We start from the raw sequence: 16055 nt of genomic DNA, 5'->3' as shown, positions 1-16055 counted from the left end.
TAGGTTTAATGTGCATTATAGGAAAAGGAGAATTAAGAAATCCTTCCATAAATTTGAATAATTAGGCCAATTTGGATAATTCAGGCTTTAAAAAAACAATTATTTCTATCAGTAATTTATTGGTGGGGGGGGGTGTAACTCTCCATTATCAATATTATTCTCCAGTTTGGTTTACTAAGGAGGTTCAAGAAGCCAGCATCAGAAATAAATATAAAATGCATAGGGTGTCAGATCATTTTATTTTGCCAAGTTTTAAAAATTTACACTAACAAGTAATTAGCATACTCAGGGCACAAAAATCTTTTTTTTTTTTTTTTTTTTGCAATACATACATAGAAATCATCTAGAGCACATGTTTCTCCCGATTGTATACTTCTCTTCCATCTGATTTTTTTTTTTAAATGATCAGGAAAGGAGAGTTTATTTCACACAGCTTTTCATTAAAAAGGTGAGGTCAGATCACCTGGAGGTTATCACTAGAGCTCCACCCCAAATCATTCTTCTAGGAAAAATAAGCCCCAAACACCATATTATTGTAGACTAGTCTGTTTTTATTTACAATTTAAGATATAAATTAGTAAAGAATTCGTGTTAAACAACCAACAAAGATTGTATAACCAGCAATGTTCAAATAAAAACCAGGCAGAATTTATTTACAAAAAGTTTAGATTCCATTGCAATACAACTTGCATAAATTACTAGAAGCTTTATATCATTATAAAAATAAATATCAAATTTGTTTCCACTTCTGAAGTACTCAAGTTCTTCAATCACGTTTTATTTCTACTGTGTACATCTTTTACAAATAAACTTTACAGTAAATCCTATCACACCTATAGAATATATACCGTGGCAATGAAGTGATCAATTCAAGATATCCTGAGAAAAACAGATTGTTTTCAAAAGTCACACATACATAGGGGAAACTATACTATGCCAACAAATTCACGTATGTCCAACAATAGTCTGTTCCAATTGTTAGAGTCTGTGGGTTGACAGTGCTGTGTGGATCCTTCTCTTTTACAGTGGCACAAGATGTGGTCTGGATTTAGACATCTGTTTGTTGTATCTGTAAATTTATGAGCTTGGGAAGAGAGAATGGCCTCCTGACTTTTTTTTTTTTTTTTTTTTTTTTTTTTTTTTCCAAAGCAATTGTGACACCTACCTGTGGACCAAGGAAAAACCAAATCATCCCCAATCTTTCAGTTCCACACCAACACCATTAAAAAAACGAGTTGATCTGAAGTGGTTCTACCTCTTTCTTATCTTCAAGATCTATACTTAGTAATTCTGACTCATTGCAAAGCAACAAATTTTTTCAGATACTGTTGTGCGCCCCGGGAGAATGTCAGAGTCCTGTCCACTTGGATATGGGTGGAGGGGAGGTTGGGAAGGGCTGATAAAAGACTAGGACGCCTTGTGTCTCTTCAGTCTTATTTTGCAAACATCATCTATAAAGGTTTTTGCTACTCCGAGTTTTGGTAGCCCAAGCTCATCAAAGCATGTGTGTATTATGTGTCTAGCATAGTAAAAATGGCTCTAAATTGCAAACGAATGCCCAGATTGTAATAATCTATTGTTTCAAAAGAAAACAACAGTAGTGTGTAATATATATATACATGTACTCTATATATACACATATATATATTACACACACATACACACACATATATATATTTTCTTTCCCTAGGTAAAGGAGTGATAGAACTTGTGCCAAAAAGAGGGAATCTATAAAACAGAAAAGATAGTTTCCCCCTTAAGGAAAGAAAAGACTGGACAAGATTGAAATGCTCTGTCTTCTAACCCCATGACCAGAAGCAAGAAAAACACATTAAGCAAGCTGGTGCTGGGAGGCTCCAGAGGGTCTGGGAAGCACCAGGGTGCCCACTTACTTGCATTGCTGTGCTCGGCCCTTCTATAGGTAGGGCTGGACGCCCCCGCCAACCACGGTGCAGCCCTCGCTGGCATCTGTCAGGGGAGTGGGCAGTTAGTCAGAACCGACCCCACAGCCTGCTGACTGCGCAGACCACCGTGCACCCACCATCCTCCACTCCCAGGCAAACAGCAGTTTGGGAAACCGACTGTCTTCAGGGCCGCTAGCTGAGACGACTTTTGGTGATGTTCCCTAGTTCTTAACTTTCCCCCTTGAGCTTCTCCGTCGGGTAGCCTGACTCAGGAGCAACAGAGGCAATATAGAACAGGGGGAAAAACGGTTTTCTTTCAGAACAACAACAACAAAAAGCGGAAAAAAGCGGATTTTCTCTTTTGAATACAAACGCCTCTGAGAGTAACTGGAACTTTCCGTTTGCTTCTAGCCAACGGCAGAAAAGCAGATTCAACTCTGACTCCTTAACCAACAAGACACCGAAACACACCCAGGCTCATTAGGGGGACACGCTGTAATTGGAATTTCGTGGCAATCTGGGTTTGCCGAAACTAAGACAGCCAAGATAATAATAGTCAAAATAACAGTAAATTAAGTAAAAATAAATAATAACAGGGCAAGTCTAAAAAGAGGGCCACACCTTCTTTGGCTTCCATCTCGCCCTCCGCCCTCACTCTGTTAATTCTGGGTCCCAGGAGCGGCCCTCTGGATCTTCTTCCCGGACCCTCCCCCGGGTCTCCCGAGCGCTCCGCCTCCCCGGGGCTGGCTCTCCCTCCCCTCCTGGGCGCCCCCGGTCGCGGGCTGCCTACCTTTCTTGGGCTCGTAGCTGCCGCCGGGGGGCCGGTAGTGGGACTCGAGCGGGTGCGCACCCGCCTTGCCCGCGTCGCTGGCCGCCTTGGGCGCGGTGTGCAGGGCCTCGCCGGGGGCCGCGGCCGCGGAGTTGTACCGCAGGAGGCCCTGGCCCTGCAGCGCCGCGTTCAAGTTCCCGTAGTTTGTGTAGTTGCCGTAGAAGGGCGACGTGTAGTACAGGGGGCGGCCTAGCAGCGGTGAGGCAGGGTAGGGTGAGCCTCCCGGCGGTGCCCCCGATGAGGCCGGCGCGGCGGCTACGGGCAGCCCAGGTGGCCCGCAGCCCGGGCCCAGGCTCGGCTGCTTGAGGTCCGACGTGGCGATCTCGGCCAGCGACCACAGCTTGGGCTTGCTGGCGGGGGGCGGCGCGCCCGGAGACGTCCGGCTGCCCTGGGGCGTCTTGCCGCCACCGCGGGGCGCGGCCTCGGGCGGGGGGCTCAGCAGCGGCGCCTCCAAGCCGGTGAGCGGCGACGAGGTCACGGGCTTGGGCGGTGCCAGGCCCCGCTCGCCCTCCTCGTCGTCGTCCTCGTCGTCCTCCAGGTCGTCGTACTTGTCCTTGCACTCAGAGCCCGATTCGCACAGGGGGTCCCCGGCACGGCAAGGAAGCTTCTCCCCGTCCGACTCAGCCGAGCACGAGTGATCCGTGAGCGAGTCCACGTGCAGGCTGATCCCTGCGGGGGCGCGGGCACGGTGGGTGGCACCAGGGGACAGCGCAGTCACCTGGAGCCCCCTCCGCCCCTTGTCCTGCGGCACTGAGCCCTCCCCACAGGACCCCTCACCTCGCCTCCACCCGGCCACGTGACAGGGGGAGCCTGACCTCCCCGGGAAGCGCCCCAGGAATCGCTCGCTCAAATCCCGGAGACCCCAGACCCATGCGGGGCGGCTGGGGCTCCGGCCGGGACCTGGGATGTCCGGTGGGCAGCGTCCTCCCGACCTTAGCTCTGCGCCCCGCCTGGGAAGAAAGCGCCCCGAGACCTTGCGCCGGCCGCTGCCCGCTCACCTTCGTCCTCCGCCGAGGTCTCCGTGCCCTCCTGCGCCTTATCCGGACTCTCGTCCTTGCTTCTGGCCGCGTCGCCCTCGTCCTCATCCTCATCTTCGCTTTTGTTCCTCGGGGCCCAGGTCATCTTGTTCTCCTTCTTGAGGCGCCGGCGCGCGTTGGCGAACCAGGTGGAGACCTGGGTGAGGGTCATCTTGGTGATGATGGCCAGCATGATCTTCTCGCCCTTGGTGGGGTAGGGATTCTTGCGGTGCTCGTTGAGCCAGGCCTTGAGCGTGGCCGTGGCGTCCCGCGTGGCGTTCTTGCGGTACGCGGGGTCGTTGAGCTGGTACGGGTAGGCCGCGCTGCCATACGGGTGGTAGCTGATGGCGCCGGTCATGCCGGTGGTGTGCGCGTCGTAGGGTGCGCCCTGGAACCACAAGAGCCTGTGAGTGGAGTGTGCAGAGAGCCGGCGAGCAACCAGCCGGAGGATGCTGCCCCTCCGCCCGCCCACGGCCACCGTTCCCCCGTGAGTCTCTGGCTCTGGGGCTGCGCTTCCCGCGGCAAAAGAGCAGGAAAAACGAAGTGTGATTCGGGACCAGCTGTTGATCACAAAAAGTACCATAGTTTTATTCTCGAATTTTTGAACTATTTCACTTTCCTAAAATGACCCATCTTCCCCCAAGTGTTTCGGAGTTGCGCGTGGCGATGTACACAAACCCTCGCACATGCGCGCACACAGGCCCACAGGTAGCTCTTTGATATCTAAATTTCTGCCGTTGCCTGGAGTGCCGCTGCCTCCCCCTACTCCCTCTTCCCCGCCCTTATATGGTTAAAAAAACACCCCAGAGCCCCCAATTCACTATTCACTGCTCTAAAGCTGGGCAAATCCAATTTGCAACTCAGAAGCCAGTCACCGTTTCGAATTCTTCAAATACGCCGTAATTAGCATTTTAATTCATCCTTTAACTTTTAAATTCGAGACATTTGCAGCCTTCGCCAAGGCCCCAGCGACTCGGTCGCTGCCCAGAAATTCCGCCGAGGGACGGCAGTGGTGACAATCCCGTAATGGCCTCAATCGCCCGTAACGTGCTTCGCTGCGGCCCGGGCCCGGCCCAGCTCAGGAACCTCGAGACTCGCGGGCCGCCTCAGGTCGCCGGAGCAGGAGCTGCGCTCGGGGCACGGAGCACTCAGGCGGCCCTTAGCGGGTCACACGCCCGCATGCACGATTTTTGAAAGCATGGTCCGCCGGACAGATTAAGGCCGAAACCTGGGCGCCTCGGATCGGACTCAGGAGCCGCAGCTGGACGCTCGGCTCCCGGGCCCAACTCGGTGACCCCCGGTGGCCCCCGCCGCCCCCAGCCCCGCTAGTGAATGCGAACCGCCTGGCCGTCGGCCCAGAGGCCGCAGTGACGCCGACCCTCGCGCCCCACGCCAACGCAGGAGAGCACACAACCCGCTCCCAACGCCTTCCCAGGCTGCGGTGCGGGAACGAGGGACAAACCGCGCCAGACCCCGGCTCCCGGCGGAGAGGCACTTCCCAGACTCTCAGAGAAAATTAGCCGGCGAGCCGAGGAGACGCGCCGGGGGAGCGCGGGTCCCGGCCGGACTCAGGGACCTCCCTGTCGGCCGCGCTGCCCTCCCCACCAGGGGCCCAGCTCAGCCTGCGGGGCGGCCAACCGAGCCGGCGACTCCTGAGCTGCCGGCCGCGCCACATTCCCAGCGGCCCCCGCCCGCCGAACACTAGCTCCGCTCCGCGGGCGCCCCGGAGTCCCGCGTCCCGCCCGCTCCCGGTTACCATGTAGGACGGGAAGCCGGCGGCGGCGGCGGCGGCGTCGGCCGAGTACTGCAGCGGGCTCCCGAAGCCGGTGGCCGCCTGCGCTGTGAAGGCCGCCGAGCCGGGGTAGGGGCTGAACGCCGAGCCCGACGCCGAGCGCGCCAGCTCCTCGCTGCGCGGAGCCGCCAGAGCCGACGCGCCGTAGGCCGGGCACGAGTAGAGCGCCAGCGAGCCGGGCGCCTGGTACAGGTAGCCCTGCGGGTAGGACATGGTGGGCGCGGGGCGCCGGGCCCGCGTCACGCCGAGCAGCGGGCAGGGCGCGCGGCGCCCTCCATCCACGCCCGGCCGGGGCGCGGCGCGGCGGCGGGGCACCCGGACGGCGGGCGTAGGCAGGCCGGCCCGGGCACTAGCCTGGGCGGCCCGCGGGCCGGGGCGGCGGCGGGGTGGCGGTGGCGGAGGCGGCAGCGCGGAGCCGGTGGGCGCAGCCGCGCGCCAGGCCGGCGGTCGGGGTTTGGGGGAGTCTGGAGTCGGGAGTGAGGAGTTGAGGAAGGAGCGCTCGAGTTTCCGAGGGACATTGGAACGCGCAGCTGTCCATCACGCGCTCATCTGCATATTCGGGGGCCCGCCCCTCCCCTGCTCCGCCCGCTCCAGCCTCCAGGCCGCGGCCGGGGGAGGGGCAGAGAGAAGGGAGGCAGGCGGGGGAGGGAGGAGGCGACGGAGGCGGGCAGCGGGAGGGAACGACAGGCTTTTGTGGCGCAGCCGCCTCTCTAGCAGCTCCGGCCCCAGCCCGCGGCTCGCGGACCTGAGCCCGGCGCGGCCGCGCTGCGTGCCCCGGCGCGCACCCCTCCCACTCCCACCCACTGGCAGCCACGTCCCCTGTCCCGCTCGGGCTGGCTCCCACCGTCCCCGGCCACCTTCTTCGCCCCCGCCCGGCTCCCGCCCCTTCCAGCCACTACCCCGCCCCCCACCCCCTTCTCCACCCGCGCGGACTAGGCAGAGGCCGCCCGCGGTCAGGCCAGGCCGGGTCCACTTGGGGGGCTCACGGTCTGCCCCGCTTTACACCCCGAGGAGGCCAGGCCCCTGTGTCCAATCCGGAAGTCGCAGGGAAGTGGGGAGGTCAGGATGGTGGCGCCAGCGGCTCGGGTCCTCCTCCGGGCAGTGCGCGCGGCTCTCGCTTCCACGGTCCCGGACCTGCTCTGCCTCCCGGCCCAAGGCTCCCCGCGTGGCCTCGCGTCTGGTCGCCTACCCCTCGCGGCCCGCTCCTCGCAGCATGGACCTGGATCCGGGGCGCCTTGGTTTCGAATTTCCAGGAGGGCCCTGAGGTGAGCTTTCCGCCCCCAAATCCTCAGCGCAACCCCCAGGGCCCTGAACGTTACGACTTTCCACTGTTGGGAATGCCGCCAGGGCTTCACCTAAGACGACGCCGTCCCCTAAAGAGTTTTATTTTATTTTGTTTTTCTAAGTTGACTCCTCTTTCGGATTTGTGTTGTCAAAACACTGGGGGGATGATTGTTACCCGACAAACTGCCTCTGGCAGGACCTGAAGCCTCCCCGTCACCTCGGGAACGGGCAGGAGCTCAGGCTGGCGCCTCCGGTGCAGTGGCATTACAGGTAGCTCAGGTGACGCGCGGCTGGAGTTGGGGGGCGGCAGTTAGTTGCCTTGTGGGACTCAGAATCGAGGCGGTTGGCGAGGGTCCCTGGGACCCTAGCTTCCTAGAACCCGCTCCCCATCACGCTTCTTCATCCCTTTTCCACTCGGGGATGGCCGAAGAGGGCGTCTGACGGCCCACTCCGAAGGGTCACCTATGGGGGGCGCTCAGGGGGATGGAAGAGTGTCAGGTCTGTGCTGGCCTATTGGAAGCACCCACCCAACAGGTGCCTCTATCCTCGGAAGCCGTCTCGGGTGGGTGCGGTGGAGGAGAGAGAGCGCCGTGGCCTGGGACGGGCCTCAGTTTAGGCCTGCAACCGACTCCTGCACCCCCGCTGGCTCTGCAGCCTGCGGAGCGGCCTTGGTGATCTCAGGACGCAGGGCATGTTGCGGCCTCCCCGTGGTGCAGCTGCAGCGGCGCGGAGGGAGCGGAGCTCGGTTTACCAGCCTGGTCCAGGGGGCAAGAGAAACACTCACGGCATCAGGCTGTCTTTCCCCAGGTGCACGGGAACCAGTTGCAAACTGCAGTGCTGGGCTTGAGGATGGCTCCTCCCGAGCCGGCAGGCAGGGCGACTCTCCCGGTAGGCGCGATCCAGGCATGTTACCCCTCCCGCCAGGAGCTCCCGAGCCAAGCCAGTCGCCCCCTACTAGTTCTCCCACCCACCCCTTGGCCCACACTGCTCCCCCACCGCTCTTCCTACAAACCACACCCCCATCCTGCACGCATCCTCTCCAGGTCATCTCAGCACACGCACACGCACACACACCCACGACCACCGCTCCCTCCACCCACAGACTCCCCGTTCCCACAGGCTGGGGCTCCTGCAACGACCCAGCAGGGGGGTTTCAACCATGTGCGAGTCCACCTGGGACATCCTAATTCAGCTCAGCGCAGATACTTTTATTCAATTACTAGAGAGTTGAAAAACAGACAGACAGAGGAAGCAGCGGGGTTGGGCAAGCCGTCGACAGTCTGCGACATTTTTGCGTTTCCTGGGAGGGAATTCCTCCAAGAAGAGGGGTAAATGAGAGGCCCACACGCTGAATAGCAAACACAAACACTGGCAGAGCAGATGGCAGCTTTTAGGGTTCTTTTCCGATCAGATCAGTTTAAATGAAAAAAAAAAAAAAAATCGAGTGTAATTTTTATCACCAGGGAGGACTGGCCTGGAGTATTTCCATTTCTAAAGAGCGGTTCCCGCTGTGGTTTCATTAGCATTTGGGGCTCATCCTCCCTCCCCCTCCCTTGACACCCCCGGGCCTGACCTCTTCCAGGGACAGAAGAGAAAACAGCCAGTTATTACAAAAACATCCTCAGTTTGGAGCTGGAGTGTCTGCTTTGGATACAGTCGATTCTGACATCAATTAAATATATAACCAGACACGTGCAGTGACCGGGAGGGTCCCCTCACCCAGGGTGCATCTCCAGAAACGCCGCCTGCCCTTCCCCTCTCTTTAGCTCAGTGTTGGGAGTTTGAAGATGGGCTCTTCCCGTCCTGTGTGTATTTTCCCCGCAGCAATTATACTCCTCCACTGAAATCTAAATTTTCCATACCGTTGCTGCCTGTTACTAATAAAAACCGTCTACCTTGCACTATTAAACAGTCGACTCTTACTACATGCCGTTTTTATTGGTAGTGACTGTAGCAAATTAAAATGCCTACGCAGGGACATTAAAAACTTACACTCGTCATTGTTATTGGAATATATAAACTCCGTTTTGCTTTAAAGCTCTCAGATACTAAAGAAAAAAATCATTTTCCTTCTTAAGTTAAAGTTGGCTTGGTCGTCGTCGTCTTCTTAAAAAAAAAAAAAATCAATCAGGAGAAAACATGCTGCCAGCGGAGTCTTGGCACGGCGGTCCCGGCGAGGCTGCTTGAGAGGGTGGCGGGCTCAGCCCGGACTCGGTCTCGGGGCCACGAGGGCCGCAAGGCCGCGGCTCGGGAACAGGAGGGCCTGGGATGTTTTGCTCAAGGGCGAAGGGGGTGCTCAGACCTGTGTGGTCGCTGGGGAGGGCCGGGCACTGGGCTTCTGCGGTTTTTCAGTTGCCATTCGAGCTGGAAGGAGGGAATGAGCAGGCACGCAGGGGAAACCGAGTAACTGCTTTGAAAACGCGACCCCTGGCCACAGTAACCCAGGCGACGTGCAGTTTCAGGTTCATGGTGGGCCCTGCCCCCTTTCCCAGGTGTGCTCTAGGAGACGGGGAAAAAGTTAACACTGTTCTATTTTTCTTTATTGTCCCTCCAGCAGCCAAGGAATTTAGAACGAGTCCACGTGGACACGCAAGTCTCAGCGAGTGGGGATTTCCTGCGAGGCCGAGCGCGAGGACGAGCCGGCCTCGGAGGCTTGGGCTCGGGCTCGGGGTCTCCCCGGGAACGCGGCCGGTAGAGAAGGTCGGGGCGCTCGCCGGGCTCGGCACAGTCCTGCGTGTCGCTGGGACGAAGGAGCCGACGCAGGCCAGGAGTGGTGCGCGCGGGCGGCGAGGGGGCGCTGTGGCCCGTGTCTGCCGGCCTGAGTCCTGGCAACGGTGGGCGCGACCCACCTCCTCCCACGGCGGCTTAATTCGGGGAAGAAGAAAAAACGGCATCAAGGCATTTCAATAAAACTTAAGCGGTTCCTGATCCTTTCTCATTGTGGTTCCTTATGAGCTTTCGGTGTCTTGGGGGGGAAACAGTTACCGTTCGGGGGTGTGGCAAACTTTTTTGGCAATTAAGATGAAACAGACACGTTTTATGTGGGTTTCCTTTAATGAAGTAACATTGGAAATATAAGTAGTTTCAGTGCATCAAATCACATCGCTACCGTATTCACGGTCACCGGTCACTGGCTCTCCCGTTCCAGGGCTCCCCGCGTTTGTCGAGGGAAAGAGCGAGGCAGGAACAGGGGGATGGGGACGTGAGAAGCTTGGCTAAGCAATTTTTCTTTTCTTTGAAAACAAATACGTCGTCATAAATGGAACAAAATTTAAGTCAGCATGGAACGCACATCTCTTTCAAACGTCGTTTCCAGGTCTAGTACTCTGTGAGTAAGTTGGACTGGATTTCACGCGCAACCGGCATTTCTAGGCTCTCAAAGACGCTTCTGAGGCCTAAATGTTTTCCTGGAAAACACGCGCAGAGGAGCATCCGTGGGAGACTGAGGGGCCCCAGCAGCTCCAGTCCTGGCAGGATGTGCGAGGCCTCTCGAGGTTTTCAAATGGACCCCCGAGGCCTGGGAGATCCCCGAGTAGCCACGTGGGAGTCACTTTAGGGACTCCGGGCGGCGGCTACTGTGGGCTGGGAGGGTCCCCGCCCGGGCTGCTCCCAGCGCCTGGACCTGGGACCCTACAGCGCGCTCTTTTGTTTTTCTTTCATTTCTTTCTTTTTTATGTATTTATTTATAATTTACATTCTAGGGACCTCGGATTCAGCTAACTAGCTCTTGCTTACTTAACCGCCCTGTTTTTAGCTCCGGATTTCTGCGACGTCTCCCCATGGCTAACTTGTCCTTCCCGGCTTCCTTTACTGCTCTGCAAAATTTGCCTTCCTTCCACAGATGCCCCGCCTCCGACGTGCTTCCTGAAGTTTCTCTCCCGCGCAGGGTCCCCACAATCTTGAATTCTCCAGCATCTCGCCGACTCCGTCTCTATCCTCCTCTCCTCCCTAATCTCGCGCTGGCTTCGCCCTCTTTCTCTCTCCTCCTCCTTCCTACGCGCCCCGCCCCCTCCCCCCAGGTCGCCGTTCTCCGGGTCCGGGTCGGGAGCGCCTCGTGGTCAGGCGTCCGCGCGGCTCCAGTTCGAGGTCCCGCCACGCTGGGCCGCTCGTGGGCGGCTCTCACCCGGCGCACCCTGGAAACGGCGCGTCCCGCCAGCTGCGGCTTCAGCCTGGGAGGGAGCGCGGCGCGGGGAGCCTGCAGGCCTGAAGAGGGAGGAAAGGGGACATTTCCGTGGAAATGGACAGACCCGAGTTCCTTGAAGGGATCGCAGTTGAAAGAGACCCTCTTCAGAATCAGCAACCACCTGACCGCACTCGTTCCTCAACAGGAGATGGTTCGAAGATGAAATGTTTGAAACTCCGCCGCCGTTTCACCTTGGCACACACGCGCACGGCAGGCCCAGATCCGTACAGAGACGCAGACAAGCGCGCACTCGCGCTTCCCGGAGAGGTCGGCGCGTCTTGCTGAAGCTGCTCTGGTCAAGTGGAGTTGTCAGGGCTTTGCTTTGTTTTTGTTTTGTCTTTTAAATGTGCGGGAGACAGTCTTCCGCAGAGCTTAGCTCCCTCAATCCCCCGTCCCTCCAGCAGCTCCTCCGTGGCTTTGCAATCTTCTTTTTAAACACCAGAGCGCACCTCGGTGCTGGCTTCGGTGGGGGTGGGGGGCGCGGGGTGTGCGGTAACCCAGGAGGCTGCGGAGAGTGCAGGGGTCAGCTCCGTCCCGACGAGAGCAGATAGGACTCCAGGCTCGCAAGAAACATTGGAGAAAAGGAAATACTTTCTCGAGTGTTTTTACAATTATTTTAATCCAACCAGCGAGGCTCTAAAGAGCGTTTATCTTGAGGCCGTGTTGAATACCCTTTGCCAACTGTAAATTCGGCGTGTGTGCCCGAAACAGCTAGCTCTGACCAGGGGTTCGGCAGCACATGGCCAGACACACACCGAACTCCTCCTTCCCAAACCCGTCTGCAAGATCCTACACCCTGGAGTATATAGGCAGGGGGAGGGGAGGGTTGGGTTTTGCTTTCTTTGCTTTTTTTTTTTTTTTTTTTTAAATATCAATATGACTGGGAATGCAGAAATTTTAAAAATGGATACATTCGAGTGTGTTAAAAGTAAAAACGTCTCTTGAACAAAACATAAACTGCTAACCCCAACGGGAGAGAAGATATTTGCCCTACCTGTAAATAACAAAGACTCCTCTACAGCACCAGGAGGAACTCTGACTGCCAATGGGCGAAGACGAGGCACCCAGGGAAATAAAGGGGCAGGGATAGGGGCAGCCCTTCACGCAGAGGAGACGCCTGAGAATGCGCAAATTCACTGGTTGTCTATCTCTAGGCAACAGGAGATGCCACTTCACACTCATTGATGACACCCAGCAAGGCCTAGAGTGTGCACTGTTGAAACTCTTCCTGCGGTGCAACTTAAATTTCTCTAGAGAAATTCGGGAGACATTTGGCTGCATCTGAGAGAGCAGAAGGTGCCTGCTCCCTGGCACCCAGCACACAGGTGCTGCGGAAGCGGGACGGACTAGGCAGCCCTGGAGCATGGTTTGCAGGAGTGCAGGACTGGAAGCCCCCTCCAAGGCCTCCACTCCAGGCCTGGATAAAGAATTCGTGGCATATTTCACCGAACAGAATGTCCCCTGGGGCGAAAGGGGATGAAGTCATTCTACTTGTACCAACTTGAGTGCCTCCTAAAAGTGTAACCTTGGGGGGGGGGGATACAGAAGGGTGATGCTGACAATGGAATTTAAAAACAAACAGCAATATTTTGTGGTGTCTACAGGCATGGGGGTGGGGGAGCAGCAGCATTACCATGGGAACAAAAGTCTCCCACACATGTCAGGCCTGCGGAATCTTTAAAGAGGGAGAGTGGGCATGGGAGGAGGACTTAAACTCTGTTAGTCATGTTTTATTTCTGAAAAATAGATCTGAAGTAACTGTAGCAAAATCTTAACAATTCTTACCTTGGAATACTGGTTACATGGGTTTATATTACTCTTTTTTCATCGGATGAAATATTTTGTATTCTGACAAAACTAAATAGTAGCTTTTTATTAAAATGTCATATGCATTGAAGTATAATGTGGTAATTTGGGATTAATTCATTTAAATAAAACAGCTTTCTTAAAATATTTTACTTTTAATGTTCCTTTTCTCATCTCAATTCCCCCACCTTTAAAAAACCCAAACATATCTTGGAATTGCCATTTAGTCTTAAAGCAAATTCCGCTTGCACACATGTCTTGGTGCCCCTGTCCTGGGCATCCTGCAGAGGCTGTCCCAGCCCTGGCCCTCCCTCCGCTTCCTCTCTAAGCCCAGGGCCTGGTTCCCACTTTGCTCATGGTGGTGCACAAGGGGAAGGGGTACTCTCTTGAGGCAAAGGACAAGCCTGGGTGTGCTGGGCACAGTGTGGCTGCATGCCATCACCCACATGCATCTACAGAAAAAGATGTGCTTCTATGGGCTATTTGACATTTTCTCTCATTCCAGAGTCCTTGTGGTATAAAGAATATAGCCTGGAAAGGAAAAGGGCAGTCGGAGGCAGAGAGGAAGGTTGGCCTTCGGTGCTCAGCTGGACTCCAGGTTCCTGGCAGGCCCTTTCCCCTTCCACATCTCCTCTCACTCTCTGCATAGAACACAGGACCTTTCTGGCCCTTATGCTCCTTCCAGAAACAACCAGTTCTGCCTAGTTCTCTTCACTGTGGCCAGAAGAAGCTGGATCTTTGCAAATACAAATCCGCTGAGAGCCCCAGCACAGTGGGAGGCCTTCGGGGCTGGCCTTGGTCAGTAGTTAGAAGGTGATGTGTTTGGATGTGTGTTCCCTCCAAATCTCATGCTGAAATGTGGCCTCCAGGATTAGAGACGGGCCTCCTGGGAGGTGTCGAGGTCATGGATGCAGAGTAGCCTCCAGTATTAGAGGTGGGCCTCGTGGGAGGTATTGAGGTCATGGATGCAAAGTCCTCATGAACTGCTTGGCACAGTAATGAGTGGTCATGAATTCATGGGAGAGCTGGGACTCCTTCTTCTCTCTCTTGTTCCCACTCTCACCCTGTGACATGCCTGATCTCCCATTGCCTTCTGCTGTGATTGGAAACTTCTGGAGGCCTCACCAGAAGCAGATGCAGGCACCACACTTCCTGTACAGCCTGAAAACCGTCAACCAAAATAAACATTTTTTCTTTATAAATTACCAGTCGCAGGTATTCCTTTATAGCAGTGCAAACAATCTGGGACACGAGGTCTGTGTATTTGATTCTGTTCCTTGCTGTGTTCAGATCTGGTCAGGGAGGAGACTGCTGTTTCCTGGGAAGCGACACAAGTCCAGCCCTCCCTCTACTGATGTGCTCCAGGCCTGGTCAGTAGTTAGAAGGTGATGGGTTTGCACCCCTTGCCTTTCTGCCTGCACCCAAGCTCCCCGCCAGGCTGGGGCTCTCCAGGTGGCTTCCTCCTGTAGGCTTTGCATTTATTTCTCCCTTGGAGGTCAGCAGAGGCCCAGGAGGCTCCCAAAGCTCTGCGGCAGCTGCTGCCAGAGCTGTAGGTTCCTGTTGGGATGGCTCTCTGGCCTCAGCCCAACCCCTGACTCCACGCCTGGCATGTTGGGGGCACTCGACAAACATTGATTAAATGAACGTATGTGAGAAAGAATGAATGACTCATTCTCGGTTATTCTTCTTTATTTCTAAAAGGCATGGCGGGGTGATGAAGGAGGTAAACAAGAATGACAGGAACACTTGCCCACGGGCCACCTGCCCCATCAAGAGCTGTCACTAGACACGACCAGGGTGAACCACCCAGGCTCCACCCAAATCATTTGATGGCATTCTTCAGCAGCACAGGCTCCCAAGGACAAAGCAAGAACAGTTGTGTAGGTTAAATTTTAGGGTTCAGTAAATAGATATGTACCTTCAAAATAATATTTAGTTAGTAAAATAAATTTTTTCATTAACAATCCAAAACCATGTGTTCCTTGAGAAAAGCAGACATGTATTTTTATTGTTCTATCCCAAAGAACCTCCACAGCTCCCAGCGCAGAGTGGGTGCTCAATACAGATAGTTGAGGGAATGAATGAATGCCTGTTGAAATTTGGGGAAAAAGAAAGTTTAATAAAAGCAAACTAAACTTTAATAATATTTTCAGCAAAAAAAAAAAGTGGAAAACAGTTATAGATATTTTAAAAGCAAATTAGATCCCAGCAAGGTTTTGTAGACATAGACAAGTTTATTCTAAAATATATATGGAAAGGCATGGGCCTTAGAATAGCTAAAACAATTTGAAACAGAAGAATCCAGTGGGATAAATCAACTCACCCAATTTCAAGATATTTATATGGCTATAGTAATCAACACAGGGTGGTGTTGGTGGACGGACAGGCCCTGATCAATGGAACAGAACAGAAAACCCAGAAATAGAGCCACACAAATACGCTCCATTTATTTTTGACAAAGGCAGAAAAACAATTCAATGTTTCAACTTTGTTGAAAAGTTGGCCTTTTCAACAAATGGAGCTGGAGCAATTAGACATCCATTAAGAAAAAAAAAAGTTCACTTTATGTAAAAATTAACCAAAATTGAATCACAGACTTCAATGGGAAATTATAAAACTTGAGAAAAATAGGGTAAAGTCTTCAGGACCTAGGGCTCTGCAGAATTTTCAAATCAGATATCAAAAGCACAATACATAAAAGCGAAATTTTGATTAACTGAACTTCATCAAAATGTAAAACTTTTGCTTGTGTGAAAGACCCTTAAGATAATGAAAAGATGTATTAGAGACAGAGAGAAAATATTTGCAAACCTCATATCTGATTAAGGACTCATATTTACAATATATAAAGAAACACAATAGTAAAACAGAGACAAAAAAAAACAAAAAACAAACAAACAAAAAAACAGAACCACAAACCAATTAGAATTTAGGGGGAAAACACAAATGCATTTTCTGTTTTTCAAAGAAAAAATATAGATGCCAAAAATAAAAAATAAAAAGCACATACAATGATTTCAACCTCTTTAATCATCAACGAAATACAAATTAAAACCACAGTGAGATCTATATATCTATCAGAGTGGCAAAAATCTAAAAATAGTGGCAATACCAAATACTGCAAAAATGCAGAGAAACAGGTAACTCATACATTGTTGGTGGGAATATAAAATCTTATATCCATTCTGGAAAACAGTCTGGAAGTTTCTTGTAAAACTGGAGATGCAACTACCATACAACC

At 53.7% G+C, this 16055-nt stretch overlaps 3 protein-coding genes across 4 annotated transcripts in view; 1 reads left to right on the top strand and 2 right to left on the bottom strand.

The window, feature by feature from the left end:
* MRPL36 (mitochondrial ribosomal protein L36) overlaps positions 1–16055 on the bottom strand; it is a 1017194-nt gene that overhangs the window by 946259 nt on the left and 54880 nt on the right. The window lies entirely within an intron of this gene.
* IRX2 (iroquois homeobox 2) lies at positions 221–6019 on the bottom strand. 2 transcript variants are annotated; one of them, XM_050795211.1, is made up of 5 exons: positions 5506–6019; positions 3732–4137; positions 2695–3402; positions 1893–1968; positions 221–1165 (listed from the first exon to the last, which is right to left on the bottom strand). In XM_050795211.1, exons 1-4 carry the CDS (start codon positions 5752–5754, stop codon positions 1916–1918), a joined length of 1416 nt encoding a protein of 471 aa, XP_050651168.1. In that variant the 5' UTR covers positions 5755–6019; the 3' UTR covers positions 221–1165; positions 1893–1915. The 2 variants fall into 2 exon arrangements, with proteins under 2 accessions (XP_050651168.1, XP_050651167.1); XM_050795210.1 differs by having other exon boundaries at positions 221–1968.
* On the top strand, positions 6233–8734 carry LOC126957433 (uncharacterized). Its single transcript, XM_050795352.1, is given in 3 exon segments — positions 6233–6805; positions 6963–7120; positions 7633–8734. Coding segments are annotated over 3 exon segments (882 nt in total). The 5' UTR covers positions 6233–6606; the 3' UTR covers positions 8158–8734.

This window comes from Macaca thibetana, chromosome 6, assembly GCF_024542745.1.
Source record: "Macaca thibetana thibetana isolate TM-01 chromosome 6, ASM2454274v1, whole genome shotgun sequence".
NCBI classification, from domain to species: Eukaryota; Metazoa; Chordata; class Mammalia; order Primates; family Cercopithecidae; genus Macaca; species Macaca thibetana.
The sequence above is the reverse complement of the archived record's forward strand: the minus strand, read 5'-3'. Positions and strand labels throughout refer to the sequence as shown.